At 55.9% G+C, this 26,171-nt stretch overlaps 9 protein-coding genes across 9 annotated transcripts; 5 read left to right on the forward strand and 4 right to left on the reverse strand.

The window, feature by feature from the left end:
* Positions 1-3: 3 nt before the first annotated feature.
* EV422DRAFT_571569 (uncharacterized protein) lies at positions 4-1,581 on the forward strand (the record flags this gene model as incomplete). The annotated part of the gene is made up of 4 exons (XM_053073007.1): positions 4-368; positions 419-608; positions 680-1,090; positions 1,147-1,581. 4 exons carry the CDS (start codon positions 4-6, stop codon positions 1,579-1,581), a joined length of 1,401 nt encoding a protein of 466 aa, XP_052921568.1.
* A 441-nt stretch (positions 1,582-2,022) lies between these two features.
* EV422DRAFT_544902 (ribosomal protein S5 domain 2-type protein) lies at positions 2,023-3,438 on the reverse strand. Its single transcript, XM_053071432.1, has 6 exons — positions 3,346-3,438; positions 3,029-3,137; positions 2,816-2,894; positions 2,621-2,729; positions 2,338-2,553; positions 2,023-2,269 (listed from the first exon to the last, which is right to left on the reverse strand). Exons 1-6 carry the CDS (start codon positions 3,367-3,369, stop codon positions 2,045-2,047), a joined length of 762 nt encoding a protein of 253 aa, XP_052921569.1. The 5' UTR covers positions 3,370-3,438; the 3' UTR covers positions 2,023-2,044.
* A 454-nt stretch (positions 3,439-3,892) lies between these two features.
* On the reverse strand, positions 3,893-4,921 carry EV422DRAFT_571571 (uncharacterized protein; the record flags this gene model as incomplete). The annotated part of the gene is made up of 4 exons (XM_053073008.1): positions 3,893-3,968; positions 4,045-4,132; positions 4,208-4,277; positions 4,355-4,921. 4 exons carry the CDS (start codon positions 4,919-4,921, stop codon positions 3,893-3,895), a joined length of 801 nt encoding a protein of 266 aa, XP_052921570.1.
* On the forward strand, positions 4,885-6,280 carry EV422DRAFT_280207 (uncharacterized protein). Its single transcript, XM_053065950.1, has 4 exons — positions 4,885-5,311; positions 5,427-5,472; positions 5,535-5,954; positions 6,091-6,280. Exons 1-4 carry the CDS (start codon positions 4,967-4,969, stop codon positions 6,171-6,173), a joined length of 894 nt encoding a protein of 297 aa, XP_052921571.1. The 5' UTR covers positions 4,885-4,966; the 3' UTR covers positions 6,174-6,280.
* Positions 6,281-6,772: 492 nt separating this feature from the next.
* EV422DRAFT_544915 (iron permease FTR1 family-domain-containing protein) lies at positions 6,773-8,460 on the reverse strand. The gene is made up of 2 exons (XM_053071433.1): positions 8,210-8,460; positions 6,773-7,884 (listed from the first exon to the last, which is right to left on the reverse strand). Exons 1-2 carry the CDS (start codon positions 8,351-8,353, stop codon positions 6,853-6,855), a joined length of 1,176 nt encoding a protein of 391 aa, XP_052921572.1. The 5' UTR covers positions 8,354-8,460; the 3' UTR covers positions 6,773-6,852.
* A 716-nt stretch (positions 8,461-9,176) lies between these two features.
* On the forward strand, positions 9,177-11,937 carry EV422DRAFT_280403 (Cupredoxin). The gene is made up of 4 exons (XM_053065952.1): positions 9,177-9,358; positions 9,459-9,883; positions 10,150-10,998; positions 11,126-11,937. Exons 2-4 carry the CDS (start codon positions 9,469-9,471, stop codon positions 11,593-11,595), a joined length of 1,734 nt encoding a protein of 577 aa, XP_052921573.1. The 5' UTR covers positions 9,177-9,358; positions 9,459-9,468; the 3' UTR covers positions 11,596-11,937.
* A 144-nt stretch (positions 11,938-12,081) lies between these two features.
* On the reverse strand, positions 12,082-13,851 carry EV422DRAFT_280382 (thioredoxin-like protein). The gene is made up of 7 exons (XM_053065951.1): positions 13,715-13,851; positions 13,494-13,645; positions 13,023-13,413; positions 12,828-12,916; positions 12,662-12,729; positions 12,340-12,586; positions 12,082-12,235 (listed from the first exon to the last, which is right to left on the reverse strand). Exons 1-7 carry the CDS (start codon positions 13,734-13,736, stop codon positions 12,119-12,121), a joined length of 1,086 nt encoding a protein of 361 aa, XP_052921574.1. The 5' UTR covers positions 13,737-13,851; the 3' UTR covers positions 12,082-12,118.
* A 50-nt stretch (positions 13,852-13,901) lies between these two features.
* On the forward strand, positions 13,902-18,686 carry EV422DRAFT_581318 (uncharacterized protein). The gene is made up of 10 exons (XM_053073371.1): positions 13,902-14,662; positions 14,731-14,795; positions 14,865-16,348; positions 16,419-16,491; positions 16,551-16,609; positions 16,682-16,769; positions 16,845-16,875; positions 16,962-17,164; positions 17,235-17,480; positions 17,571-18,686. The coding sequence occupies exons 1-10, from the start codon at positions 14,014-14,016 to the stop codon at positions 18,261-18,263; spliced, it is 3,591 nt and encodes a 1,196-aa protein (XP_052921575.1). The 5' UTR covers positions 13,902-14,013; the 3' UTR covers positions 18,264-18,686.
* A 6,223-nt stretch (positions 18,687-24,909) lies between these two features.
* EV422DRAFT_280513 (uncharacterized protein) lies at positions 24,910-25,595 on the forward strand. The gene has a single exon (XM_053065953.1). The coding sequence runs from the start codon at positions 25,023-25,025 to the stop codon at positions 25,539-25,541; it is 519 nt and encodes a 172-aa protein (XP_052921576.1). The 5' UTR covers positions 24,910-25,022; the 3' UTR covers positions 25,542-25,595.
* The last annotated feature ends 576 nt before the right edge of the window (positions 25,596-26,171 follow it).

Consider the following 26,171-nt stretch of genomic DNA (forward strand, 5'->3'; position numbering starts at 1 on the left):
ACCATGCCCCGACGCTGTGCTCGTATCTCGCCAGCGTCGGCATGCGGCGGATGGGTCGTCGACGTGCCCAAGACAGGGGCATCTACCCTGCTCGGCGGAGTGTGGAAGCTGCTGGAGACCCCGGGCGGCAGCGGCGGGGGGGAGACGTCCTCGGTGGTTGCACGGCTGTTCCTGGACATGGTCGCCCAACTCCCCGCGTGCGTCGGCCCCGCGTTCGCACATACCCTCCCGCTGCTCACCCACCCCAACACCGACGCGCGCGTGGCGTACCATACGCTGCATAACGGGGCCACCCACATGCTGGTCGCGCTGCTCCACGGGATCCGGGAGGGGGTCCCGTTCGACATGGCCAAGATGCTGCGCGCGCTGTACGCCTTCGAGGTGTGGCAGGCTGTCCGCAAACGGTACCGCCACACAGAGGGGCGAGGCCGAGCGGATGGTCCACCGGTACTGGGGGCGTCGACTTTGCCCACGTGGAGGATCCCGCTGACCCCCGCTGTTTGACACCCGACACGCCCGCCCGACGACATCGTGGTGGAGGCGACGACGTGGCCGACGGCGGTTTCGCAGCGGTTTGTGAGCGAGATGTGCCGCCCGGTGCCCGTACTGTACGTCGACGTGACGACCTACGTCCCCGCCTTATTCGCCATCGCCGTCTCCCCAACGCTCTCCACCCAAGATCGCGGCGTTCAAACACCTGCCCACGCCATTGGACGACACCCACAAGACGCGCGCGCTGGGGGTCAGCGATCTGCACACGTTCAGGGAGACGATGCTGCTGCAGGCCCTCGTGTACACGACCAAGAAGAGCCGGGTGGACGAACCCACCCATCTCCCCATCCTCGCGGACCCGGGGCACGAGGCCGAGCCCACCGCGCTCGCACACACGACGTTACGGCGCGTCTACCTCCGGCGATACAAGCTCGATCTGCAGGCCAAAGCCGCCGCGGAGGACATAGTGCTGATGCGGGAACGGGCCGCGGCGGTGATGGACCCACCCACGATGGATGACTTTGTGCGTGTGGTGTCGCAGGGTGTGGCACGAGGCCCGCGACGGTGTGTGCTGGGCAGCGCGAGTTGGGGGCATCGTGTATGCATCGCTCTTCCCAAGCACGCCCACGCGGCCGGTGATGTGCCCACGCGCAGAAACTGGAGTGGTTCATCACCGGTGGGGCTGGCGTAGGAGCGGCGGAGACAACGACGACGACGACGACGACGACGACAACAACAGCAAAATGGAACAGGGGCAACATGCTCACCCCCTTCCGCCGCAAACTCTGGTATGCGATCTTCGAGACCCTGGAGGGTGGCGAGCAAGTTTGGAGGTATGTGAGGAAGATGCAGCGGCGGGAGAGGGTGCATCGGTATCGGGGCCTGCAGACCGTCAGCGGTGATGGGGAGGAGAGCGACATTGGGAAGCGGAATCGACACGGCCATGGGAATGATTTGCCGAGCTATTGGGCGATGGGGTTTGCGACGATGGAGGTGATGAAGGCGCGCGTGGATGCGGCGGCGTGGGAGGCGTATCGGAGGGAGCATTGGAGGTGTTGTGGGTTTGTTGGGGGGGAGTTTATTGGATAGTTGATGGCTTTCGTTGTAGTATAGAGCTGGATTATGTAGTGCATTCCCTTCGCCTTTCGTAAGAATATGAGAAGAACATGGGGTTTCTCCAACATCGAAGGAGAGTGGGGGGAGAGTTCCCTATTCCAATGTATGCGGCTAAAAGCGTATGTCTTGTTTGTTGTTTGAGAGGGATTCCGGGCATTAGAGCATGCACATACATAGGCTCCATATCAGGCACATTCCATATGTGGCACTCTGTGAGAGGTGACGGAGAACCAGAGGGAACAGAACGACAAATACGACGTTCGATTTCCTGAGAGCAGAGAGAAAACAAAGAGCCGAGCACCTCCTTCAGAAACATAATTTACGACTCAACGAGAGCGGCCTCTCAGAGTGATTCTTGAATACATCCCCCTTGCTACATGCTATGCTATATACACCCTAACTCCTCCAAATCATCCCACCCCCATCTCAGCCCCCCTCAAACCCCCTTCACCAACGTCCCCATCATCACGCCATGAATCTGACTACACGCATCGACACACACCTCCAACGCCCTGACCGTATTCGCCGTCGTCGTCTCCCCGCTCTGAATCACATGCGTCACCTCGTTCAGCGACGGCATGTACGAAAGTACCAGTGAGCCCGCCGTGTGCGGTTCTTCGGCGTCCGTGGGGTCCAGCAACACCGTTGTATCCACATATGCCTATCATACAAAACATGAATCAATTGAGGTATGCGAAAACGGAGAGGTATGGTTCTTTTCTGACGTACAGCAGCACACGCAGCAACGGCATCCAGCATCTCGATCCCAGCATCGGCCAGCGCGAGGGAGGCGCAGGTGATGGCGGCGGCGAGACAGGCTGCCGAGCCGTCGGATTCGAGGACTTGGACGAAGATGTCGATGGAGGATTTGGGGAGGAGGTCGAGACGGACGGCGGGGGAGAGGGCTTGGTCGAGGATGAGGGAGTATTCGCGTTCTTGGGCGTCCTATTCGCAACCATGATTGTGAGTAGGGGTGGGGGGATGGACATGCGGTATGATACATGTACGGAACCTTCATAAACCCCTTCCGCTTCCCCAACGCAAACGGCGAGAACTTGAAGTCGCAGTTCAGCGCGCCTTGGGTTGATACCTTGCTTTTGGAAGTTTGCCGGGGCCCGTATCTACATGGATTCCCATATTGACCCTCGTCAGCCGCCGTTCTTTCGATGGCACCCACCGATAGTACTACTTTGAGTCCCGCACTCACACTCCACAAGCAACCTTCAACTTCCCCGCCTCCAAATACGCACTCCCGTTCGCTTGTTTGCCGATCCCCGTCTTCATAACTGTGCGAAATAAAAGGTCCGATCAGCACCCCGCCACAACCCATCACCCAAGCATTCCAACCCTTCACTCAACGCCAGCCCCCAGCCCACTTCCACTCCTCCCCGCCCCGCTCTCATTCACGCAGTCAACTCACAAACAGGCCGTATCCGGTCCCCATTCCGCCCGTCCTTCCTCCGCTCCGGGTCAAACACCACCGCCGTTTCGGCATTTGCGAGTAAGGGTACGACGGATTTTTCGGGGCCCTGTTTTAGGGAGGAGAAGGTGAGGGGAGCATGAGTTTGTGAGATGGTTGTGGGAAGGGGGAGTGTGGTAGGTGTGATTTCTTTGGTGATCGATGCGGGCATGGGAATGAGTGATGGTAGGTCTTTGACGGCCAAGACCGTTTTACAAGGCGGGCTGGAAGTGACCTAAGCTGGGGATCAGTGAGGGACGGACACTATGGTAGCGTACCTGGACTCTCTTCCTGTCTGCCATTCTGTGCTCGTGTGTGTGGTGTTGCTGTCCCAAAAGGCCTTCCGACTTCAAGTGTGGAGTCTATTAGACGTCGCCCCCTAGTCCCCTCGCAGCCCTCGCGCGTTTCCTTTTTCTCGCGGGGGCCCTGCGGGATCAAGCACTCCGCTCTACTATTGTACTTTCTGCACATCCTCCATCCCCCAATCTCATTCCACCCACCCATATATATACACACACCCGGCCCGTTCCTTCCCATCCATGCCGGTCTGTTTTACAATCTCCCCAAATGTATCCAGTGAATCCGGTCTCCCATAATCCGGCGGTCCCTACGACCCAATGCCTCCCATATCGCATGATTAGCCATTGCCTCCTTCCACTATTCTCTCATCGCAACCCATACGCTCCGCTGCGTTCCCGCGTGCATCCAAAAAAAAATGCGTGCCTTCGAACCCGGCACCTCCCTCCCCGATGCCCCATTCCCATACGCAACCCTCACCCCACTTCTCCCACCGGCACAAAACAAAACCCCTCGCACGTCCCCCATCTACGAAACAAGGGCAGCAGCCCTCGGTGCCACCGCGACGCCCGTCTCCAGTTTCGTCACCCATCTATCAATCAACCTACACAGGAAGAAGCCAACCCCCCATCAGCCTCGTTCGTGCCAGTCGGATGATAAAGATGACGATGCAGACGTACCGCAGATTCCGCCACGTAGGCCGGTAGATATTCGCAATCAGCCCGCCGACGAAGGGGATCAGGCCTAGGGCGCCGCCGAGGACCATGTCTGGGGTAACAGAGAGAAAGTGTTATGACTTTTGAGGGACGAAAACGGGGGGGAAGGTGTGACGACGGGACTTACTGAACATCATCTTCGGCACGACGTCCGGGGGCAAGTTTGGGACTTGGGTTGCTAATACGAGTGGGTAGAACTAGCGAAAAAAAAAAGCACATATCAACAAACAAGGAGACGGGAGATGGGTGAACTATGATTTAGTTTTTTACGCACGGCAACAGTAGCGGTGATAGCGGCCCCGACGAAGGGCACGAGGCCGATGAGCGTGCTTAGCCCGATGCGCACGCGGATGTAGGGGATGCGGAAGATGGTCTCGAGGTAGCGCACGGGGACTTTGTAGAGGTTTAGACGGTAGCGGACTTGCTGTGGGGGATGAGAGTATATTTTAGCTCCATTGGGGGTTGGCGGCGATTTGATGCGAGGATCCATGTTGCGGTGACGGCTGATGCAGCCATACGGTTGTGCTGCCCTCAACAGTTTCTCATTCAGCCCAATCGGGCTCGCCCCCGACTTCCAATCTTCACACCCTCTTCTACATTTCTCGAAACCCACCTCCAAACTTAACGGCGTAAAAACCCCCCTCAACACCCCCATCACAACCCTCACACCCCCTGCATACACCTTCCGCACGAGCCCGAGGGTGTATGCGATGAAGCGGTAGACGCGGCCGGTGGTGTAGATCACGCCGTGGCGGGGTTGTTGTTGGGAGATGACGGCGGCGGAGGAGGAGGCGGTGAGGGAGGGGCCGGTGCAGTAAAGGGGGCGGTGGAGGAGGAACATGCTGTTGTGTGAGTGGCGGGGGTTGGCGTGAGATGGGGGTTTGGGATGCGTGTGAAGACGGAGCGCCCTTCTCGCCCTTTCGGTCTCCTTTGGGAACTGCCAGCAACTGGCGGAGGTCTCGGAACAGCTGCAGGGCAACATCCCCCCAGACCCATCCCCATCTGCCGCCCTCCACAGTCATCCCCCGTCCAGACCACAAGCAGCTTCTCTCAAGTGGCCCATCGTCAACAAAATACTCCCCAACACAAACAGACGCAGCAACACTCCCCAACGCGCCCAAGATCATCTCACATCCCACTCAGGAACACATCCCCAATCGCCATCCCCATAATGTCACTCCTGCCCCGCCTCACCCGTGCCTCGCCGAGGGGTTCATATCCATGCAGCAGGGTGAGTAAAGGGTCGCATATCCCCGCACGACTCCGCCCTCGCCTTCATAACCAACGGTCGGGGCCGTTTCACACCCCGTCGCTAACCCTCCTCCCTTTTTGTTTCCTTCCGATAGACTTTCTCAACCACGCCCCATACATCATCCCCCCCCTCATCCCCACGTAAAATCTCCCCTCTTTCACCTCCCCTCCAACCCCGTCTAAAAACCCCCGTCTCCCCCCAGCAACCCCGACCCTCAACCGCATAACGCTGCACGCCCGCCTCGGCGCCGACGCAACCCTCCACCCGCCGCCCACACCCACCTCCACGCACCACCGGATCACCTTCCCCCTCGGTTTGCGCCAGAGTCGCAGGGACAAGCACACGGGGGAATGGCAAACGGATCTAAAGTGGTGTAACGTCGCTGTTATCGCGCGGGTCGGGAGGAATGGAGCTCAGTGGGGGGAGTTGCGGAAGGGGTGCGTTGACTGTCTATGCTTCAATGGGAAGGGGGGTGGATGTGTACGTCCGATCGGGGGGCCTGACGCATTCTGGGTGGGGGGTTGTGTTTTCTTTTATAGGGCGTATGCGCTCGTGGAAGGCAAGATCAGCTACTACATCACGAACGACGGGGTGATGAAGACCGAGATCAAGTGTTGGGGAGGTAAGAAAACAAACAAAAAGCCCGGACAGCCACATCGCCCCTGTATCACCCCCCCCCCCCCCCCCCTTTTGCTGTTTGTGATTTTTCTATTGTTTGGCTGATACTTACGGGCATGTTTTTTTTCCCCCCGGTTTAGATGATGTGAGGGTGACGCGCCGCGCGGAGGAGACGACGTGGCGGCCGAGGGTGGAGGAGGGTGGGGAGGGAACGGGCGGGTAGCGTGACGGAGGAGAGGTTGGGGCCGTCGGATGGGGGGCCGTCGGGGGACGAAGCATCCAGCTGCGGATAGCTGAGAAGCATGCGATGTAGAGAGGTGCGGATTCTGCGAAGGGGTATCCGCAGAATGTGCGACTGGTGGGAAATCCACACCACCATACATGCGTACATACGTTGTGGGAAGGGAGAGAATGATGTGCTGAATGCACCCGGGATATGTATGTATGGGTATGGGTGTACAGGAAGATTGGGGGGATATACAGTACGTCGAAGTGGACCCACCGGCTGCGTATGGAAAGCTATGAGGAGACAGCGGTGCGTGCATGTGCGGTTTTTGATGGTGGGAGTGTTTTGCATATACATCGGTGGAGTGTACTGTAATGACATCGGCGGGGTGTCCGCATACACCCGCTGCGTACCACCAAAGTCGCCACACCACAGGCACGAACACAATAACTTCATCGAATCACTCGCATGTACTATTAAATAAGGAAAAAAAGGAGGTCCATATATACAACACAAGAAGTGGGAGGAGTAGGCGGGTTAAAACTTGTATGTAACAGTCTCGCGGGGGAGGGGGGGGGGGGGGGGGGGCAGCGGCCGGCCGTGCCAGATGGTGTGTGCGGAGAGGGGGGGTATGTGCGATGTAGTAGGAGTAGTAGTCTACCGTCCGAATAAGTGATCAGTGGGTCTTATCGACAGCCTGCCCCGAATGCGCGACACCGACATCCCTCCGCGTCGTCGCATTCTCATGCATCTTTTCCGACTTTGCGCGCAGTTTGATGTAGACGAGCCACGCCGCCACGGCGACCCAGTACAGGCAGTACGCCGACACGCTCCCCTCGGTGCCGACATTATTCCACCCCACGATGGCCTTGAAGATCGTCCACCCTTTCTCCTTGGGCTTACAGCAGTCGAGGTACCACACCGCGTGGTTGATGTTCACCAGGATCGCGTCGCCCTCGTCGCCGCTTCCGGAGGGGAACCAGAGGGATTTTTGGAAGGCGTTGATTTCAAACAGCAGCACGCCGTTGGCGAAGAGACCGGCGGCGATGATCAGCAGGAGCATGGTGGAGGCGAGGAAGAAGTAGTGGAGGCTCATGCGGTTCCCGCCGACGTAGATGGAGTAGCCGACCAGGCCGCCGGTGAGGATACCTGTGATGGCAGCCAGGGGGAGGGCGCGCCATTCCTCGTTGAACCCGATCCCGCCCATGAAGATGACGGCCTCGATGCCTTCGCGGAGGATGGTGATGAAGGGGATGAAGAAGAGGGCGTACTTTTCGCGGGTGATTTGGGAGAGGAAGGTGAGTTTGAGCGCGCGTTTTTCGTTCGATGTGGGGGTGACCGGGCGGGCGGTGAGTTCGGTGGGCAGGGTGGTGGTGGTGGACGAAGAGTCGACGCGGAGTTCGTCGTGGTGGGTACCCTCGACGTCGGAGTAGGCGGGGAGGTGGGAGCCGGGGAGGGTGGATTTCGGGGCGACGTTCGTGTGCCCGACGAGCTTCCGGCGCCATTTCTCTTTGGCGTCGGATTTGGAGGATTTGAGCATGACCACCCCGACGACGGTGATGAGGAAGGAGGCGATGACGGCGAGGGTTGCTTCCCAAACGAATTCGTGTTTCTCCCAGATGTTGTTCTTGAGGACCCAGTAGACGGAGATGACGATGGCTGCGATGATGAGTGTGAGGAGGAGACCGAGTCCTGTTCCAAGCCAGACCTAGATTACGCGGGGGAATGGAGAGAGTGTGAGTGGATGTGTTCAACAACGATGATCACCAACATCAACCTTCAACATCCCATCAACCGTCAACGAGATTATTAGAACTCGCGGAGCGAGGTTCCTCATCTCTCGGGCTCCCATCACAAATCAGAAAGCGTTTCGCTCTGGTCGACTTATCGGTCTCCCAGACCGAACCAACCCTGCACCTCGCTTCGCTCGTTGCAGTACCACACCCGCGCTCTCGAACCTCAAGCGTTCCTCGCTACGCTCGGTTCCCAATCCCACATCCCACTTCCCACTTGCGACTTTGCGAATCGCTTACCTGCTTCCTCAACCTCCTATAAGTGACCAGATCATCGGCAAACATCTGGTGACACCAAGAGAGCAGGACCCCAATCACGATAGCTGCCTCCGTTGTCTCCCTGAAGAGGACAAAGTAGGTGGGGATGGAGAATACTGAGCCCATTGTTGCGGGTGTGTCGTTGGTAACTTGTTACGTGGGGACGAGGGGGGGGGGGGGGAAGTTGAGGTAGTCTCTTATAACGGAGTGGGGAATTCCGTGGTGGGCGGGGGAGAGTGCGCGGGAAGCCGGAAGCCGGAAGACGGAAGTGACTGCAAGTATTTGCTTTTCTCCCGGGAGTGAGTGCGCCTGCGGAGTGGAGTGGGGTGGAGGTGGGGTGGATATGAAAGTTCGCTGCTGCCGGAAAGAGAGCACCCGCTTGGTTTGCTGCTTTTGTTGTTCTGCCCACGCCCGCCTTTCCGTTGTGCTTTCACATCTCACACCTCACACCCCGCCTGTTCCTGTTCCCATTCCCATTCCCATTCCCATTCCGGCGGGGCAGCGCGTTTCCTTCTTGCAAGTTGTTTGAGGGAGCTTCCTTTCCGGAGACGCGCGTCTCTCTTCTCTCTTCCGCGTCTCTCATTGGCTGCAATCTCCCGATGTTCCTAACCGCTTGCAACCACACACAACAGGGAAGGAAGAGAACCCCTGGATCATCCCGGATCACCTCTCCCGCCCAGCAACAACTTGCACCCACGCGACTGGCTGCGTGCTTCTAAATACTCTAAAACCTTCCCGCTTGGCGAGAGGGGGGGGGCGGGGGCATTCCGGCGGTTTTGCACAGGGGTTCCGGTTTGCGTGGGTTCATCGGAACCGGAATGGAAGGGAGCGTCACGTGAGACTCGGACGGTCGCAGCCAGTGGGGGGGCGAGGGATTCAATTTGCAGCGGAACTCTCTCACAATTGAGAATCGGACTCGGACGGAAGAGCGAGCGAGCGACACGGCGGGCGAAAGGAACACCCGGAAAGGGGACTGACTCTTAGGGGAGGCGTGGATGTGGACACCCACTGGCTCTCTGCACTCTGCACACGCACAAGTTGATTCCGCGACAACGCCCCCGCCGGTTCCGGTTCCTCAACCCCCACTCTTCTCACTCTTGCATAACGCCAAAAGCAGCGGGCGAAAAAAAGGTATATATCCCGTCCGACCGTCTCGCCATTCCCGCCCGCCCTGCCGACCCCCAGCACTCGCTCATTGCAAAACACTCCCACCCCTCAACCACCCCCAAAGACGCTGCGAGATGTCCCCAATAACGCAGCTCCTGGCAGCAGCCACCCTCGCCCTCGCCTCCCTCACACCCACCCTCGCCGCCGCAACTTACAACTTTGACATCAACTACCTCAACGACGTCAACCCCGACGGCCTCTACCCGCGCAGAGTCATCACAGTCAACAACAAGTGGCCTCCACCGCTCGTTCTCGCCAAAGTGAATGAGACTCTGAGCATTAATGTCAAGAATTCGTTGCCTGTTCCGACGTCTCTCCATTCCCATGGATTGTTTTTCAACAAGACGAATTGGTTGGATGGGGCACCCGGCGTCACGCAGTGTGGCATTCCAACGGGGAGCGAGTTCAAGTATGAGTATACGCCTGCTCAGCATGGGACGTTCTGGTACCATGCTCATAATAGAGGGCAGTATGTCGATGGTTTTAGAGGTGAGTACCGGCTCGATACGTGCGCGGTAGCGAACGGGGACTGCGGCGAACGCGAGCGGAGCGAGCCACACTTGCGCCAAAGGCGCAAGATTCCCCTAACCACGGCTCTTAGCGAGTACTGGCGAGCGTTGTCCCGAGCGGAGCGAGCAGGATGTCATTCATCCATACATCCAACCAACCGTCCATCGCTTCGCATCGCGGTCCGTCAACCAACCTCCCTTCATTCACACTCACTCACTCACTTCGTTCGTTCGCTCCGTTCGTAGGCCCCCTGATCATCCAAGCCGCGCAAGAAGCGTACAAATACGACCACGAGTACGTCGTCATCCTCCACGACTGGTACCACAAAGAGTACGAAGAAATCTACGTCGACTACGGCGGTGTGCGCAACCCCACCGGGGTCGAACCCCCACCGGACAACACCATCATCCTCGTCCACAATCTCTCCGACTACGTCGACAAGATCTCCTTCCTCCCGGGCAAAACCTACCGTCTCCGCTTCATCAACATGTCGGGCTTTGCCATGTTCCACGTCTCCCTAGGCGGACACTCCATGGACGTGATCGAGGTCGACGGCGTCGACACGGAGCGCAAGACCACGAACGGGTTCTGGGTCTCTGTCGCTTCCCGCTGGTCCGTATTGGTCGACACCAAGAACGCCACGGACGCGAACTACAACATGAACGTGATCGTCGACAACTCCATGTTTGTCATTGAGCCCCCATCGCTGAAACTCAACGTCACCCACCCGATCGAGTACTCCCCCACCGCCACCCTGAACGAGACCGTCCAACCCTACGAGGAGCTCAACGAGATGGAACTCTCCCCCCTCGTCCCCCTCGCCGCACCGGAACCCGACCAGGAACTCACGCTGGAGATCACCCTGGCCACCCTGGCCGACGGCGGGAACCATGGATTGTTCAATGGGATGACCTACACGCACCAGAAGGTGCCCACGATCTTGACGGCCATGACCACCGGCGCGAACGCGACGAACCCCACGGTGTATGGCGAGACGAACAGTTATTTGTTTGAGCGGAATAAGATGGTGCAGGTCGTCATCAACAACAACGATGGTGGGAGCCACCCGTTCCATTTACACGGGCATAATTTCGGTGAGTTTTGCCTTGGGGTTCGAGCGCGGGACGAAAGGGCGTAAAAACGCGTATTCCCCTCCCCCTCCCCCTGTCGTCTTGGCCCTCCCCCCAAACACCCAACTAACCCCTTCCATCTCCTCCCCAGCCATCGTCTACCGCTCCGCCCAAGACGCCGGCGTCTACGACCCCATCACGACCCCTCTGACCTCGATCCCCGCCAACCCGGTTCGCCGCGACATCATCCAAGTCCCCAAGTTTGGCCACGCAATCATCCGCTTCCGCGCCGACAACCCGGGCGTGTGGCTCTTCCACTGCCACATCCAATGGCACATGGACTCGGGCCTCGCCGCCACATTCGTCGTGGCGCCCGACGCCATGCAGGCCGAGCAGAACATCCCGCAGTTTGTCACCGACCAGTGCAAGACCCTCGGCTTGGGCGTCGAGGGCAACGCCGCGGGGAAGATGGGCGAGAGCGTGGGGGATCTGACCGGCGCGAATGTGGGCCCCGGGAATATCGATATGGGCTGGACGGCCAAGGGCAAGGGCGCGCTGGCCGGGTGCGTGATTGCCGCGCTGGTGGGGTTGGGGACCGTTGTGTGGTTTGCGAGGGAGTAAGGCGGTGACCGATGGGGTGGTTTTTTTTTTTTGTCGTACCGACCGACAACTAGGCGTAGAGGGCAAACGCACGGCAGGCTTCGTTCGTCGGCCCCTCTCTTGACGCGGACATGTGTCTGTTAGCCCCACCTCCTCTTTTCTTTTTATTTATGCAAAACTCCGGACCTAACGCATGTATATACTACAGTTACATTACACTCCCTGCTTCTCTTGATCGGATGGATCGAGAGTTTTACCTCCAAGCTCCCCGCGTGTGTTTTGCTTCTTGGATTTTACAGGAATCCCTCGGTATGCAAATGACTCGTTCGAATGTAGCTACATTAAGGACGTCTACGGTACATGGGGAATTCGGAGCAGAGGGGCAGAGCACGGCCGGTAGCAGGAAGTCCAAGGAGGATGTTCTACGTTGCCCAAACCCACACTTAACTGTACGGCAACCATCTACATAACACACGTTTCATCGAGAGCAAACGGTCCGAAACGGTAATCACCTAATCCATTCAAAGCCTCTTGACGCCCCGCTTCACGCCAAAACCTCCTTCAACTCCCCCGTCTCCACCATCTCCTTGACGATATCCAGGCCGCCCACCAACTCCCCATGGATGTACAGCTGCGGGTATGTCGGCCAATCCGAATACGTCTTAAAAACAAAAGCACCCCCAATGGGTCAGCATGTGTCACCCGTCATTTTCCATCCCCCCAAATCCACATATGAATCCGATTGTGATGAATCGGGGCACCCACCTTGAGCCCCTGCCGAACCTCCTCATCCTCCAAAATATCGAACGTGTCATACACCACCCCCTGTTCCTTCAACAGCGCCGTGATCTGGCGCGAGAAGCCGCATTTGGGTGTTGTTGGGTCGCCCTTCATGAATAACTGATAGGAGAGTGAGAGCGAGGACATGTGTTGATCAAACTGCTCACGAGATGGGGAAGGAATTCGGAGGAAAGGAAAGGGGAGACTTACCATCACTTTGCTTTTGTTGATGCTGTAGCGAAGAAAATGGTAAGGGGCGCCGACTCGATAAGCGGTGAGGGGGGGCAGAGGCGAGAGCAGAACTTACAGCTTCTTCAACCGGGTGTTGAGGTCTTCCTCTGCGGGGGCGAGTTTCTGGAATTCACCGGATTCGATCTGCGAAAACAAAGATATCAGACATCGGGTGTTATCATACCAATCCGACGCAACATGGGGCGGGAAATGCAGTGTATGAGGGCCATACTTCGACTTACCATCTCTTTAAGAATATCCAACCCCCCAATCAACTCCCCATTAACATAAACCTGCGGGTACGTCGGCCAGTTGCTAAACTCCTTCAATCCTACCAAAAATAAACACCCGCATTAGCCTTCACCCAACTATCACCCAACTATCACGCCCACCATGTCACATCCACACGGGCCGTAAAACGTCCCCCACACAGTTACCTTGCCGAACCTCCTCATCCGCCAAAATATCAAAACTCCCATACTTGACCTCCACTTTCCCCAACAGCTCCACCAACTGTCGCGAAAACCCGCAACGGGGCTGTTGGGGTGTTCCCTTTATAAACACCATCACCGGGTGCGCTTTGATCAATTCCTGTAATCTCGTTGTCAAATCCTTCCCCTTTGATGTAGTCGTTGGGGTGGGAGGAAATGACGTTGATGGCGTGGTGGAGGTGATGGATTTAGCGAATTTGGCGACGGCGGCGGCCAGGGCGGGTGCATTGGCGCCTTCGATCCGTTCGATGGGGGTGCCGGATTTGAGGAGGATGAAGGTGGGTACGGCGGCGATTTCGTAGTGTTCGGAGATATCTGGGAAAGACTCCGCTTCCAACTATCATATCATATCACAGGGGTTTAGCGGGGGTGACTCCGACTGGGAAATGACATGGAATGGGGAAGAGGGAAGCATACCTGAATGAAGTGCAGAGAAGGGTATTTCCTTGACAGCTCCTCGAAGACCTGGTTCATGTCTTTACATGGTTCTGCCCAGGATGCCCAGAAGTTGAGGACGGAGGCTGATCTGCCTTCGAGGAGCTGTTGGAAATGGGCGTCGGAGGTGACCTCTAAAGGAGTGTGGCAAAGAGTTAGGAGGCGGCTGGTGCGAGCAAGGGGGCGGGAGAGGGGCTGCTTACCGTTGACGTTGTGCTTTGACATTGGTGCGACTGTTTGTATGGGAGTATGTAGTGCTGGGTGTGGGTTGATGCTGTGCTGCTTCTGAGCTCAAGTCTGCGAAGGCCCGCAAGTGGACGGGGGTCTCGGGGTTAGCAGCAATATTATAACAGCAAGGGACCAACTGCCGGACGCTTCCGGAGATCACCGCCTGGGAAAACTTGCACAAGGCGCAATCTTCTCGCCATATAACCAACCACCTTAGATCTCAGACCTACCAACCTCCTCGCACTCCCGCTACTCTCCCTCTAAGACCGCAACAATGCTCGCCGGCTCAGCGCCAGGCGGCACAACCGCCAAAGAGCTCACAGACCACGACGTCAACACCCTCCTTACCGCTCTCCGTGCCAACAACGGCACCCACGGCCCCTTCAAACTCAGCCCCACCATCGACGCCAAGACTGCCACCGACGCCGCCATCTTCTCCGCCGTCGAACACAGCGTAAAGACAGGGATACCGCTAATCATAGAAAACTCGCTGGACGGGTGGAAACGTCTACGCGGCGACGCGGATAAGGAGGAGAAAGACGGCGCCGCCGGGGTTCCGGATGAGCAGCTGTTCAGCCTGGGGTGGTTGAAAAACCAACATGGACCGGAACACGTGCTGTTGAGGAACGTGCATACGAACGAAGATGTGGATTCGACCGTTGAGGGATATGTCGATTTCCTGAAAGATGGGCAGCCGACCGAGAAGAGCGTGGAGAACGGTGCAGATTCTATGGATGTGGTGCACCGCAAGACGGGGGATGGTGGGCAGGGGGTTCTGTATGGCAAGGATATCACGTGTCCGCCGGAGTGGACGCAGCGGACGATGGCGAGGATACCGGGGTTCTTGCGGTACAAGGGGGAGAATGACCTTGTGCGATTGCTTCCGGAGAGGCTGCAGAGTGAGAACTTGATGATCTATGTTGGTGAGTGTTTTAACTCATGTGTTAACGAGAACAGTGGACATTCACTAACGCGTATACTCTTCCCTTAGGAAATGAGGGAACGTTGACCCCTGGTCATACGGACCTGTGTGGATCTGTAGGCCATAATGTCATGGTAAGCCTGCCTCGTCCACCGTCCCGCAAACCGCTCGGACCTAATGCTAACACTCTTGCTATCCCACAGGTACACGCCGACGAAAACGCCCGCGCCATCTGGTTCATCGTCAAATCCTCCGACCTTGCTCGCGTCTCCGCCTTCTGGCAAGAACAATCCCACTCCCTCTATCAAGACAACTACTTTGCCCCCATCTCCATCCTCTCCAAAGCCCCTTTCGACATCTACGTCATCGAACAAAAACTCAACGACTTTATCATCGTACCCCCCGAATCAGCACACCAGGTCTACAACAAAGGCGGCGTCAACATCAAAGTCTCCTGGAACCGCCTGACAGTCGACTCCCTCTCCCGCTGCATTGACCACGTCTTGGAAGAGTACCGTACGCACATGCGACCAGAGACGTACCGCATTAAAACATTGTTGAACGAAACAGTGCTCCACTTCATTGACCGCGCAGCGCTCATCGACGACCCGACGGTGTTCCCCACCGCTGAAGAGAAACAGCGGTTTGTGGATGACTTTCATACAGCGGTGGAGGCGTTTGCGATTATGCTGAGCGACGAGTGGGTGGAGTCGGACGACGTGGACCCGCCGACGATTGGGATGCCCACACCCTGGCCGGATGTGGATAGGCCCCATGAGAGGGTGTGTGATTTTTGTCGAGCGGATATTTGGAATCGAGGGTTTCATTGTAGGAAGTGTGCGGCGAGGGGTCATAGTCATGCGGCGGCGACGGCAGGTGTCACTCAGTCCAATGGCGTTGCAGCCGAGACACTAACAAACGTCACGCAGGCGAACGGCACTGTTGGGTTGGCCAATGAGACTGTGGTTGAGACTCCCGTGGCTAGTCAGCCCGATGGCGATGTGAAACAGGCTTCGTCGGCGGTGTTCGAATCTAGCAACGGGGTTACCGATACTGTTGAGAAAACTGAAAATGGCCTCCTTCACCCGTCGACTCCCGCGATTATCAGCAATGGCGTGGTTAATGGCGCTGATGCGGCTATTGTTGCGACAGAGGCTGCAGCGCAGCTGTCAGCTCCCTTGGTCAGCAATGGCGAGGTCAACGGTGCAGAATCAGCTGTCCCCGTCACGGACTCTTCATCTCATGTGCCAGCCGATGGGCCTGCGAACGGCATTCAAGTCGTATTTAGACAAGCGCCAGCCGATAAGCAGGCAAATTCAATCCAAGTCGTAACCACCCAAGCGCCAGCCGCCGACATCAAACCAGCCGAACTTGTCAAGACCCCAGCATCCATCGAACCCACATCAATCCCCGCCCCAATCATCTCAACACTCAATCCCCCGTCCGCCGCACCCGACTCAACGACACCCACCCTCCCCTCCTCCACCGGCGAAGACGACTTCGACGTATGCCTCGACTGCTACTCCCAAGGCCGCAGCTGCCGCCACGAGCGCGACATGGAGTTCCACGAGTACATCCCCATGGGCGTCCTCAGCGCGCAGATCAGAAAAGCTGTCAAGACTTATAACGATCTCCTGTCGAGGAAGGGGTTGAAGGGGCCTGGGTTGACGAATGAGTTTTTGCATGGGTGGGTGGTCGTGAGAACGCCTTGAAGTTTTTGGATGGTGGGGATATACTGACTGTGGGTGATTTTTTAGGTTATTTGATGGACATACACCAGTTGTTCCGACTGCTAGTGTTGCGCATCAGTTGTTTGTTGCGCGGACCAAGGTTTGTGGGAATGTACAACACGACGATTCGGATCGGAGTCTTACCCACCTTTGTTACAGAAAGTCAGCCTGTTGTCCAAATGCTGTCATGCGTGCCGGTCGTCTACTGCGCCTGCTTGGTATGTTCGATTTTGGAGTGTGATGGGACTTGCGTGAGGTAGGAAGGACTGAATATTTGGGAATTCGGGCAGGTCATTTGTGTCGGATGCATGTGGAACGCCGTATTGCGCAAGATGTTTGTGGAATAGGTTTGGGGAGAGGCTTTCGGATGTTAAGAAGGTTTGTGGTTCGCTTCTGTGGTTTGTCTATGTGGCTTTGCGGTGTTCTGATCAATACACCTTCCGTCGTTTGCAGAATCGTGATTGGAAGTGTCCCAAATGTCGAGGTAGAGCTCTTCTTAGATGATGATACCACAAACCACTGTTGGATACGCAGCGGACTTATCATTCTGAATCCATATCTTCCCCACAGAGGAATGCAACTGCCTCAACTGCGTGCGCCGCTTTTACTCCAACAAACCCGTCCCCTTCCCCATTCCCAAAGGCGAAATCGTCTTCCTCGTCGAACAATCCCACTACGTTGAAGACCGGCATGGGAACGTCCTCGCTTCCGATCGGCAGTTTCCGACGGGACCGCTGTTCAAGGATGCGCGGTTTAAGGTTGAGCCTATGCCTGTAAGTGGCGGTTCATCGTAGCAGATGAAAATCGTGGTTTTTTCTCATCAACTGTGGTTTATTTGAACAGGATGCCTTCCGCCGCGAAGTCTACGGCCGCCACCGAGGAATCAAACGCGCGCTAGACGACGATCTCGCGCACAACACGCCAGCTCCCAAAAAGAGCAAAAAAGCCGCGCCGCGCCCACGATACGACGACGACGCGATGCTCATCGACTCGATCCTCCCCAACGGCGAAAGGCGGGCGAGCGCGAGAAAAGTCACAAAAACCAAATTGTTTGAGCCGGAAGTAGGGTTGGGATGGGGTGAAGAGAAGGTAATATTGTGGCCGCGCGGAAACCTTACATAGCAACTGCATATGCATGAGAAGACTTATTTTGGGTGTTATTTTTGGGGTTTGGTTAAGCCGAGAAAACCGAGTCGCCGGGTTTCGCTTACGACGCCTAAACCGGAACACCGCCACCAGCAATCGGATTCGGAATTTTATGATGATGATGAAGAGTATATGGATGATGGAACTTACGGCAGCCACAGCAGCGCGCCGTCCTCCTCGAAGAATGTGAAAAGAAGCAGCAGCGGTAGTCATCATAAACGCATCCCGATCGGAAGCAGCAGCGGAAACGCACGGCCCAATGCCGCGGGACTCGCTAAACTCGTATCCCCGTCGTCTGGTCATGCGCAGAACGGCGGGCGGAAGAAAGTGGTGATTCCACCGTCTTCACTCAGCTACTCCGCAAAGGACCCGGACGATCGTCGCATGTCCTCTTCATCCGCGGCCTCCCAATCTGCACCGCGCCGTCCCTCAACCACCACCAACAACGCCAGTACGTTCACACCCCTCCCCGCCTCCACCAGCACCACAACCTCCTCCCTCTCAACCCGCAGCAAACACAAAGCACCCCGTTTGAAACTCACCACAGAAGACGGCACGCAACGTTCATGCCGTGATCTGCTGGCGAAGATGGACGTCGACCACGCGTTCTTGAAGGAGTTTTTTGTGGAGTGTATGGGGGTTTGTCAGGAACGTGGGGGTGGGCTTTGGGCGGGTGTGCATGCTGAGGAGGTCTATAAGGGGATGTTGGGGAGGTTTGCTGACTGAGTACAAAGAGGAGGCGAGCGGATTGGAGCGAGATGAGAGCTTAGCGAGACGAGATCGGCGAAAGGGAGAGACGGAGAGTGCTGGTATGCGTGGGCAAGGGGAAACAGCAGGAAGTGTTGGGGGTTGTCATATTCTCGTCCCCCCTTCTCTCGCCGCAGAAATAGGTTGCTAGTTTGTAGGTCCTATTGCGGCTTCACGATTTGGGGAGAAAAATCCCCCTGGGTTGGCATATCTTGGTAGGCAAACTGTCTGCGCATATAGCTGGGTCATGTACTGTGCATAAGATCCATACACTGGGTTTGCCAGACTTGGGTGGTGTTGAGGGGGTGGTCTGTTTCGCAGTGGCTGTCTGATTGCTTCGCTGTGAACTGCAGGTGAACAACGAGGAAGTGAAAAAACGCGTAAGGAACGCGAAACTGACGCGTTATGTAAGCGAGCAGCATATACCAAGTCAACTAAGGCGTTGCACACGTCGGGCAAACACGGATGCATGTCAAGGGAAGTCAGCACAGCAGTAAACCATTTTCAGGATGTTTCTCCGTCAATAGCAAATGAATAAAAACAATCTGGATGTGGCGCTGCTGAGATGAATACCAGAAGCGGCGCAAAACGAACCAGGTCAAGACATAACGTTTAAAAAGGTCACGAATGGGCAGTCTTCAACGCGTCCAGGCAGCGAATCGGGATTGTTGGGCCAAGTGCCTTCCGTACGCCCAACGGTGAACCTGCTAACTCCCTTTTTTTCATGCACGAAAAACGCGAAACTGACGCGTCATGTAAGCAAGCAGCACTGCCGGGCATCGCGAAACTAACGCGTGCCCAACACCTAGCTGGTGATGAAACGCTTATGCCGAGCTTAGGAGGCGCAATGTTCCGTTCTGTCCTGTCAGCGAGGTCAGCTGCATGCAATATGTTCAATCCTCGAGGTGTCTCCAATATTTGGTACGGTGATTAAGAAAGCATGATAACTGCGGAGAGAGAACGCGTAACGGCGTAAGTGCGCAAGGCAATACGTTTATTAGAGACTCGAGAGTCGCCCGTTGTTGAGGGTTAACGGAAGTACACGAAGGAGGGGCTAGTGCGCCGGTGCATTCCTAACACTTGACACTCCCCTTTCTGAACGCGAAACTGGCGCGTCAAACGAAGTTTATGTAATCACAAGCGCGTAACCAAACGCGTTACATCTAGACACGAGCTGTACCACAAAATGAAGCTGTCGACCTCGTCCGTTTTTTTTTCGGTTGATGGTTGCTCCTTCGGGACAAGATCTTGGTGGAATCGGGTGCGAAGGAGGAAGTAGTCGAGCGAATTTTCATCGTTATCCATATCAGTCTACTGCTGAAATTGAGGAAGTTTGAAGGTCGAGGAGTTACCCAGAACCCCAAAAAAAAGTTCGATTGTGAGGTCGAATCAAGCGTTTTGCAGGGCGTGTCAAAAACAACTATCCAAACGCTTATGCGGAGCTTAAGGAAAGATCGACAGGCGCGTTGTTCTCTCCAAGCCTGCGATATTTTGAACTGCAAGAAATTTCAACCGTTTTTCTGATATTTGTAGATAGTATCAGGGTAGGGAAGAAAACACGAGAATGAGCGCAATTTCTTCCATGAGGAAAGATTACTTGCCGGTTGTTGAACGGCGATGGAAGCAGCGCTTCCTGAGCGTTGCTCCAATGTCACTGAAGGATGTTGCCTCCACGTTCCTGCGTCTGTCGCTTTGACTGATAAGCAAAATGACAGCATTCTGCATCCCGAAGCAACGGACACGCGAAACTCCCTTCGGACGCGTAGAAGCGGACGGACGGCATTTGAGCTACCTTTCGGTCATCGCTCGTTACTCTGTCGTCACATCAGGCAATGAACATCCTTTCCCTCACTTCGAGAGTGGTATGCATATAAAAGGCGGGGCGGCACGGATGTCCTGTCCCTCCCAGCTTTTTAGATGTCGTCCAATGTTAGACCGCCACATTCTTGTACATCATCCATCTTGCGTTCCGCTTCCTCAAATTCCCCTATCCTTTGTTTCCGCTGGAATACTCTCCTTAGAACACTCTCTGTCGTTTGCGGTCCAACGCATGCATTCCACAAATCCGGGACGGTTGCTGTTCTTTTGCTCGGACCCAATGAAACCAAAGCACAAATGTGCGATAGATGCTCCCAAGGCGCCGACAGCATCCCACACTTGTAACCTTTCACAGAGTAAACTGATACCCATTCTGCGTATTGCCAAGCCAAGAAACGATGCGAACTACGAGTTGCCTGTGTGGCATCCAATGCATCACAGCTCCTTGATCGTCTCGGGATACCAAGTCCGGGCCACCTCGGAATAGGCGAACAAGCTCTGTACGGTGAATTTCATGTACCGGTCACTCAATCGGCATCCGGGAGCATCTTCATACCGCCCTTTCGGCTATTCCTTATGCCAAGCCGACTCACTGCAAGCCACGGTCATTGTACACCTCTCATGCACTATCACCCAGGATGCTTGCCGTAAGGATACAAGCATCCAGTTCGATGGTGCAGAGAAGCAGTACAACGACACGCGCTGTCCTCGCTCAGGGTTAGTCAACCACATCCGTTGTGGGGGCATAAGGATGAACCTTTTTCATTCGATACGCGTCCACACCTGACCGGCAGCTTTTTTGACTACTTATCGACCCGAACGATGGGTCGGGTTACAAAGCTTTCTTGTGCATGACAGAGTTGGCATAGCACAAGAGCGAGCGCGAAACGAACGTTGATCCGCCCCAAAATCGGCTGGTCCGAGGAAGCGAGAGACGGAGAGAGATGCAGCTCGCGGTGGGCCAGAGAAGGCCTGTGCATTTCTTTGGTCCCTTGAAGAGGGCCATTTTGTCGAGGACAGTCACCTGCCATCTTGCTTGCGCTTCATTCGCGACGTCATACTGGACCAGTATTGCATTTGGAATGCTGGGTGAAGCGCCGCGTCCATCAATATCTTGGCTATCGACCAAGTGGTCCTCCAAAGATCGTGTTGATTGTTTCCGGGGACGGGACAACCGTGCCAGCGACCATCACCTCATCCACATTCACGCCCACACCCTATGCGCCTGAGGGTGATTTGCACGATAGAGCTTGAGCGCGTGGGTTGGGGTGTGCCCGTTCTCATTGAGGTCGCCTCGAAAGGCCACCAGCCTCCGTTCCGGGATAAAAAGCGGAAATGGTAGGGTATTTATCGGCGCCAATCTTCCCGGTCGCCACGCCACGGAGTAACAACAATTGGTCGCCTATCATTGAATCGAGAGTTTGAAGGGTCCCAATCATCTGGAACATGTCCCCATCCCTGAGGATCTTTGCCCGGCCTTTCCACATTTCGTGTTTGGTGATGCGTGTCTTGAATACTTCATCTGCTTGCCTTTCCGTGTTCCATATCTTGGATGTGAGAGTCAGGTGGTAGTTTTCGATGCATGTAAGTCGACCAGTGCAAGAAAAGCTGGTGGGCGCAGAGTCGTCGCTTCCAAGCATGATCCGAGTCATGGTACTTATGCGAAACGATGGCTTGGAGGCATCACGGAGCTCGGCGGTGAACGCATAACAGTTGTCTTTGACTGGGGCTTCTTTGACAAGCAATTGTTTTTCGTCGTGAAAGACTGAGGCTTCAGTGGCAACGGTGGTTTAATCGGAAGCGGGGAGCTCGATTTCAATGGTGTAAAGCCTCCCTGTTTTGCCAAGGATCGAATTGACGCCGCAAATTCCGGAGATGGCAATCATCTTGATCTCAATTTGTTCAGTGGCAGCGTGCTGGGCTGGCTGTGACTGGTGTGATTGCAGTGTTGCTGATGACGGGCGTGCTGATGCTGATGGTGGAACGAGCAGAGACTGAAGGAGGGTTGATGATGATTGGTGCGGCTTTGTGTTTTGCAACCAACAGATGTGTCCACTTGCACGCCCTTTTTGTAATTGATGGATCCTTTCTTTTGCATGCAAGCAGACTGCTCAATCACCTTCAGCTGCTCCACGTTGATATGAGAGATGGCCCTTTTTGGGTGTGTGCAGGCAACGCTTCGATACCAGTTTCGCATCTTATCCACGAATCGTCTGTGGTTACACTCTGAAATCGGTTTGACGCCATGTCCTCCGAGTTCCCAGTCAAGCTTTCAGAATGGTCCCGAAACTTGTCTTCCCGCTTCCGGCGTCCGCGAGCAAGGCCTTCCATTGTCATTGACCATTTTCGAGACCCTTCTTGAGCACCAATACAGTCTCTCAATCCCCTTTCTCTGATGGTCACCCGAGATGACGAGCGAGACATTGTCCACGATGTATCGGTGTTGTGTCAGGGGAAGGTCCCGACGGCTGGGCGAGGATGTGGTAACCCAACCGGCGATCTTGCTGTTCTTGATTTGTTGGCGTGTGCATTTGGCGTTTATGATCCTTGCTTTTGCCTGGACGCTTAACAATAGAGCTTGGTCCGGACCAAGCCGCATGGCGTGATACATCACTGCCCGGCGGCAACCTGCAACGGTCTGACATCGACCTCCGGTTGTTGTGAATTATCCCGGGTCACTTTAGAAGTCCCACTTCTGGAAACTCATCGAAAGATGGCTTCGCCCAATTGCCGCGGGCTCTTCGCTTCATGGAGGCTTTTGAAGGTGACGATAGGGCATTTGTGGTCGTTGCGGTACAGAGTGTAGAGCTTCACGTCTCCAATCTTGCAGCATTTACGTCGATTGTTTTCCTCCCACTCCTGGTCGACAGTGTCTCTTGTCGACGAAGCCTTCCAGGCCGCTTGGAACCTCTGCGTTTGATCTTTGCTGCGCCTATCGACGTTCGCCTGCCAATTGAGGGCCGTGGCGGCGGAAGGATCGTGATTGATGTAGTAACCGAGGGCTTTTAAGGGCGATCCCGCAACCTTGGTTCGGATCCAGAACGTAGCACCCCCTGAAATACTTCCAGAGGTGAAAGGAGGACCACGCTCGTCATTGTAGTTGGTGCGCATTCGATCAGTTTGCTCCTAGTCACCGATTCAATTCACATTGTGTTTCTCCAGTCGGATGTGTGTTCTTCAATCTAAGGGTCGGGCGTCAACGTTAGGCTGCCAGATGGCCCGGCGTGAGCCTCAAGTTGCCGTCGCAACTCCATGGTCGTCGCAATCGCTTCTCGAAGCTCTTCGTTCTTTTCCCGCATTTTGATTTGTGCATCGTTCAGTTTCAGGTCTCTTTCCTGTAGGCATCGTTCTAATACGGTTCTATGTGCCTTCCGGCTCTTCGCCCGCTCTAATGCCTCGTGCTCCGGTGTCTCAGCAGAGAAACCCCTCCGGCAGTTCCTACGTCGCTTGCGCAAGGTTGCGGTCTCTTTGATCAGCTCCAAGATTCGGATCCATCCCTTGCCCCGTTTCCTGCGAAGCCTCGGTGTCCCATGTCCCATCGGACTAGTAATGTGGTCCTCAACGGACTAGTAATGCCGCTAGTGGTGTGATCGGTTAAGCGAGAAAAAGGCACTGTCGTTGACTCGTGGGCATCTTTGCGGTAGACACGGAACGCAGATGGGCCAGGTCGATTTCGAACCAGCCCGCTGCGGTGAACGACCTGCCATGGAAAATCCACTTCGATCATGGCATACCCCTGGTCTCCAAAGACGATATCCAAGTCCCCTTTAATGTTGGTCCGATGTCGTACCCATATTTGGAAGCTTTCCTAAAGGGCTACCCTGGTCAATTTGTTCGGCCAGCGCCCAGTCTTCCCTTGATTCCGCTGCACGCCGCGGTATCACTCTCCTGCAATACCGCCCCGGCTGCATGCGCCACAAAGAACACAGACATCCAATTCGATATTGCAAAGGAGGTATGTAGCAAAGCGCACGTTCCTAGACTTCGCTCAGCTATCACGCTCGTCGGTATCTCAAGACACACCGCAAACACTGACCACAACAGCACCGTCTGAGCGGCTAGAGCCCCCACGAGCATCCCCACAGAACCGGTGCGGCAGCTCCCGCTGGTAGACCAATGACGGAGCTCTCCCACTCTTACACCCAAAGCAGTTCCTCCCACAGAGCTTGGTGTTCTCTTCCTGGCGGTCAAGGACACCAGAGTTCCTGTCCACCACGCCTACCAACTCTCCGACTGTTCTGTAGCTGATGGATGGTGTCGGCTGCGGCCAAAAGAGTCTCCGGAAAATGTTGTGTTGGGGCACAATACCGATGCTCCGCTGGCACGGGATTGGATCAAAGGGGCCTCTTTGATGGCGCTTTCCGAGACTGAGATACGGCCAAGTTGATGGACTTGGGCCATCAGCCCCACGCACTGCTGGCGCCTTCCAGCGAATGGCGCGTATGTGCAATTGTAGCCTTTTTTCAAAGTGTACAAGATGCGGCCCAACTGGCTACATTCCGGAGTGGAATGCTCCATCATTTCTTTCAAAGTGGCGAGATCATCTCGCCCGGTATAAACTCGGTGATGTGAATTTGAAGGCGTGTTGGAGCAGCCGAGGGCGGTTGTGTTCGCGAACGTATTGACGGAAGCTTTGTCTACGAAAACCGGTGGCATCGCTTTGCTCCTTGCCCGCGGTGAGGACGCATGAGTCATTGAGGGGGTGCCCACTCACGGCTCAAGAGCGGGCCATGCAATAAGTGGGTGGTGGTGGTCACCCACCATATTCTGACGGTGAAACCGGCGTTGCAGTCTAGCAACCAAGATACCCTTTGCTCTGGGCGGCGCGCTAGCATCGAGCCCCGCTTTACTTTCACGGTGCCGGGCCAGTTTCTCGCTCAAGGCGCTCAAGGCGATGAGACAGTGCTAGCTGTTTACTGGATGCGGAGTTTGCGCGTCTGCAAGTCGGCATCGAACGGAGACTCAAAAAACCAAGCGGTTGTCGTCGGTATCATCCTCTTTCCTCTGGCTCCATCTTTGGCCAATCCTTGGCATCCTCCACCTCCCACACCTGATCCCTGGGTTTCTGCCGCAACCAACCTCGGGTCCACCGGTCCATCTTGCACTGATCCCATGCCCGTCTCCCACGTGCCCGTTCTCTGCACGACAGTTGATCCTGCAGGAAGAGGGCGTAGACCCTGCTCGAAGGCAGATGTCACCAGTTTTCCGCTGTTCGCGGGGCCGACTGTATTTACAGGAGCAGCTATGGTGCACTCCCCCTGCCTCCCGGCCACCCGTTGGGGCAGCTGGGCAAAGGCGCTTTGGCACTTCCTTTATGTGCATTCTGCCCGTGTTGAGGCCTTCTCATCCAGCATGTGCTTCATGACGTTGACCCTGGATACATTCTCGACATCATCTGACCATACATGCATATCCGTCGGAAGCAAGCTTGTTGGTTGACTGGTGTTAGGGACTAACAAGGCAACCTGTGGCCATAGTAAAAGGAAGTGTGAAGTATGCTGTGTGCGTGGACATGCAGAAACAAATGGACTTACACCGGACGACACATCAAAAATGCTCTTCCCCATTCAGTTTCAGTTTTTGTGCTGGCCCGGCGCAGGATAGGGGTTCCCGTGCGAGCAGTGGCAACTGGGGCCGTTCCCGCAGCGGGAGTACTGGCTGCCGTAGTGGTGGGGCCGGCAGCACCTGCACTGGTAGGAACTGGTGTCGCAGTGACGGAAGCGGGAGTCGTCTCCGCAGCGGAAGTACCAGCTGTCGCAGTGGTGGGCAACCTTCCTTCGACTGTGACGCCCGCGATAGCTCGTCCATCGCCAACAAGCCCACCCAGCCACCGACAGCATGGCGATCGTTATTTCCGTCTGACATCTTGTGCTTTGCTGGAAGGCAACCTTCCTTCTCCTTCCTAGCCAGCTGGAGAAGCATTGCAAAGTGTGTTTGGAAAGTGCCAATCTTACGGAAATGAAGAATGGTGTTTGCTGTACCACGTCTCGAACCCGGCGCAGGCGCTCCAGTGGTGGGTGCCCTTGCAAGCGGATCGGCCGTTGTTGACGACGGTGTGCGGCGGATATA

Source organism: Fimicolochytrium jonesii (genome assembly GCF_025526975.1).
Source record: "Fimicolochytrium jonesii strain JEL569 chromosome Unknown EV422scaffold_35, whole genome shotgun sequence".
NCBI classification, from domain to species: domain Eukaryota; kingdom Fungi; phylum Chytridiomycota; class Chytridiomycetes; order Spizellomycetales; family Powellomycetaceae; genus Fimicolochytrium; species Fimicolochytrium jonesii.

Excerpts from the sequence above, each read along its gene's own strand:
- EV422DRAFT_544902 (XM_053071432.1), bottom strand. The coding sequence starts at position 3,369 with ATGGCAGACAGGAAGAGAGTCCAG. Across the intron at positions 2,554-2,620 it reads AGCGGAAGGGGTTTATGAAG|GACGCCCAAGAACGCGAATA; the intron begins GTTCCGTACATG and ends GGTTGCGAATAG. Across the intron at positions 2,270-2,337 it reads CCGTTGCTGCGTGTGCTGCT|GCATATGTGGATACAACGGT; the intron begins GTACGTCAGAAA and ends TTTGTATGATAG.
- EV422DRAFT_280207 (XM_053065950.1), top strand. The coding sequence starts at position 4,967 with ATGCGTGTGAAGACGGAGCGCCCTTCTCGCCCTTTCGGTCTCCTTTGG. Across the intron at positions 5,312-5,426 it reads GTTCATATCCATGCAGCAGG|ACTTTCTCAACCACGCCCCA; the intron begins GTGAGTAAAGGG and ends TCCTTCCGATAG. Across the intron at positions 5,473-5,534 it reads ATCCCCCCCCTCATCCCCAC|CAACCCCGACCCTCAACCGC; the intron begins GTAAAATCTCCC and ends GTCTCCCCCCAG.
- EV422DRAFT_544915 (XM_053071433.1), bottom strand. The coding sequence starts at position 8,353 with ATGGGCTCAGTATTCTCCATCCCCACCTACTTTGTCCTCTTCAGGGAG. Across the intron at positions 7,885-8,209 it reads ATAGGAGGTTGAGGAAGCAG|GTCTGGCTTGGAACAGGACT; the intron begins GTAAGCGATTCG and ends CGCGTAATCTAG.
- EV422DRAFT_280403 (XM_053065952.1), top strand. The coding sequence starts at position 9,469 with ATGTCCCCAATAACGCAGCTCCTGGCAGCAGCCACCCTCGCCCTCGCC. Across the intron at positions 9,884-10,149 it reads GTATGTCGATGGTTTTAGAG|GCCCCCTGATCATCCAAGCC; the intron begins GTGAGTACCGGC and ends CTCCGTTCGTAG. Across the intron at positions 10,999-11,125 it reads TTTACACGGGCATAATTTCG|CCATCGTCTACCGCTCCGCC; the intron begins GTGAGTTTTGCC and ends TCTCCTCCCCAG.
- EV422DRAFT_280382 (XM_053065951.1), bottom strand. The coding sequence starts at position 13,736 with ATGTCAAAGCACAACGTCAACG. Across the intron at positions 13,414-13,493 it reads CTTCTCTGCACTTCATTCAG|TTGGAAGCGGAGTCTTTCCC; the intron begins GTATGCTTCCCT and ends ATGATATGATAG. Across the intron at positions 12,236-12,339 it reads AGGTTCGGCAGGGGCTCAAG|ACGTATTCGGATTGGCCGAC; the intron begins GTGGGTGCCCCG and ends TTTGTTTTTAAG.
- EV422DRAFT_581318 (XM_053073371.1), top strand. The coding sequence starts at position 14,014 with ATGCTCGCCGGCTCAGCGCCAGGCGGCACAACCGCCAAAGAGCTCACA. Across the intron at positions 16,349-16,418 it reads ACGAATGAGTTTTTGCATGG|GTTATTTGATGGACATACAC; the intron begins GTGGGTGGTCGT and ends GTGATTTTTTAG. Across the intron at positions 16,610-16,681 it reads TCGTCTACTGCGCCTGCTTG|GTCATTTGTGTCGGATGCAT; the intron begins GTATGTTCGATT and ends GAATTCGGGCAG.
- EV422DRAFT_280513 (XM_053065953.1), top strand. The coding sequence starts at position 25,023 with ATGCGGAGTTTGCGCGTCTGCAAGTCGGCATCGAACGGAGACTCAAAA.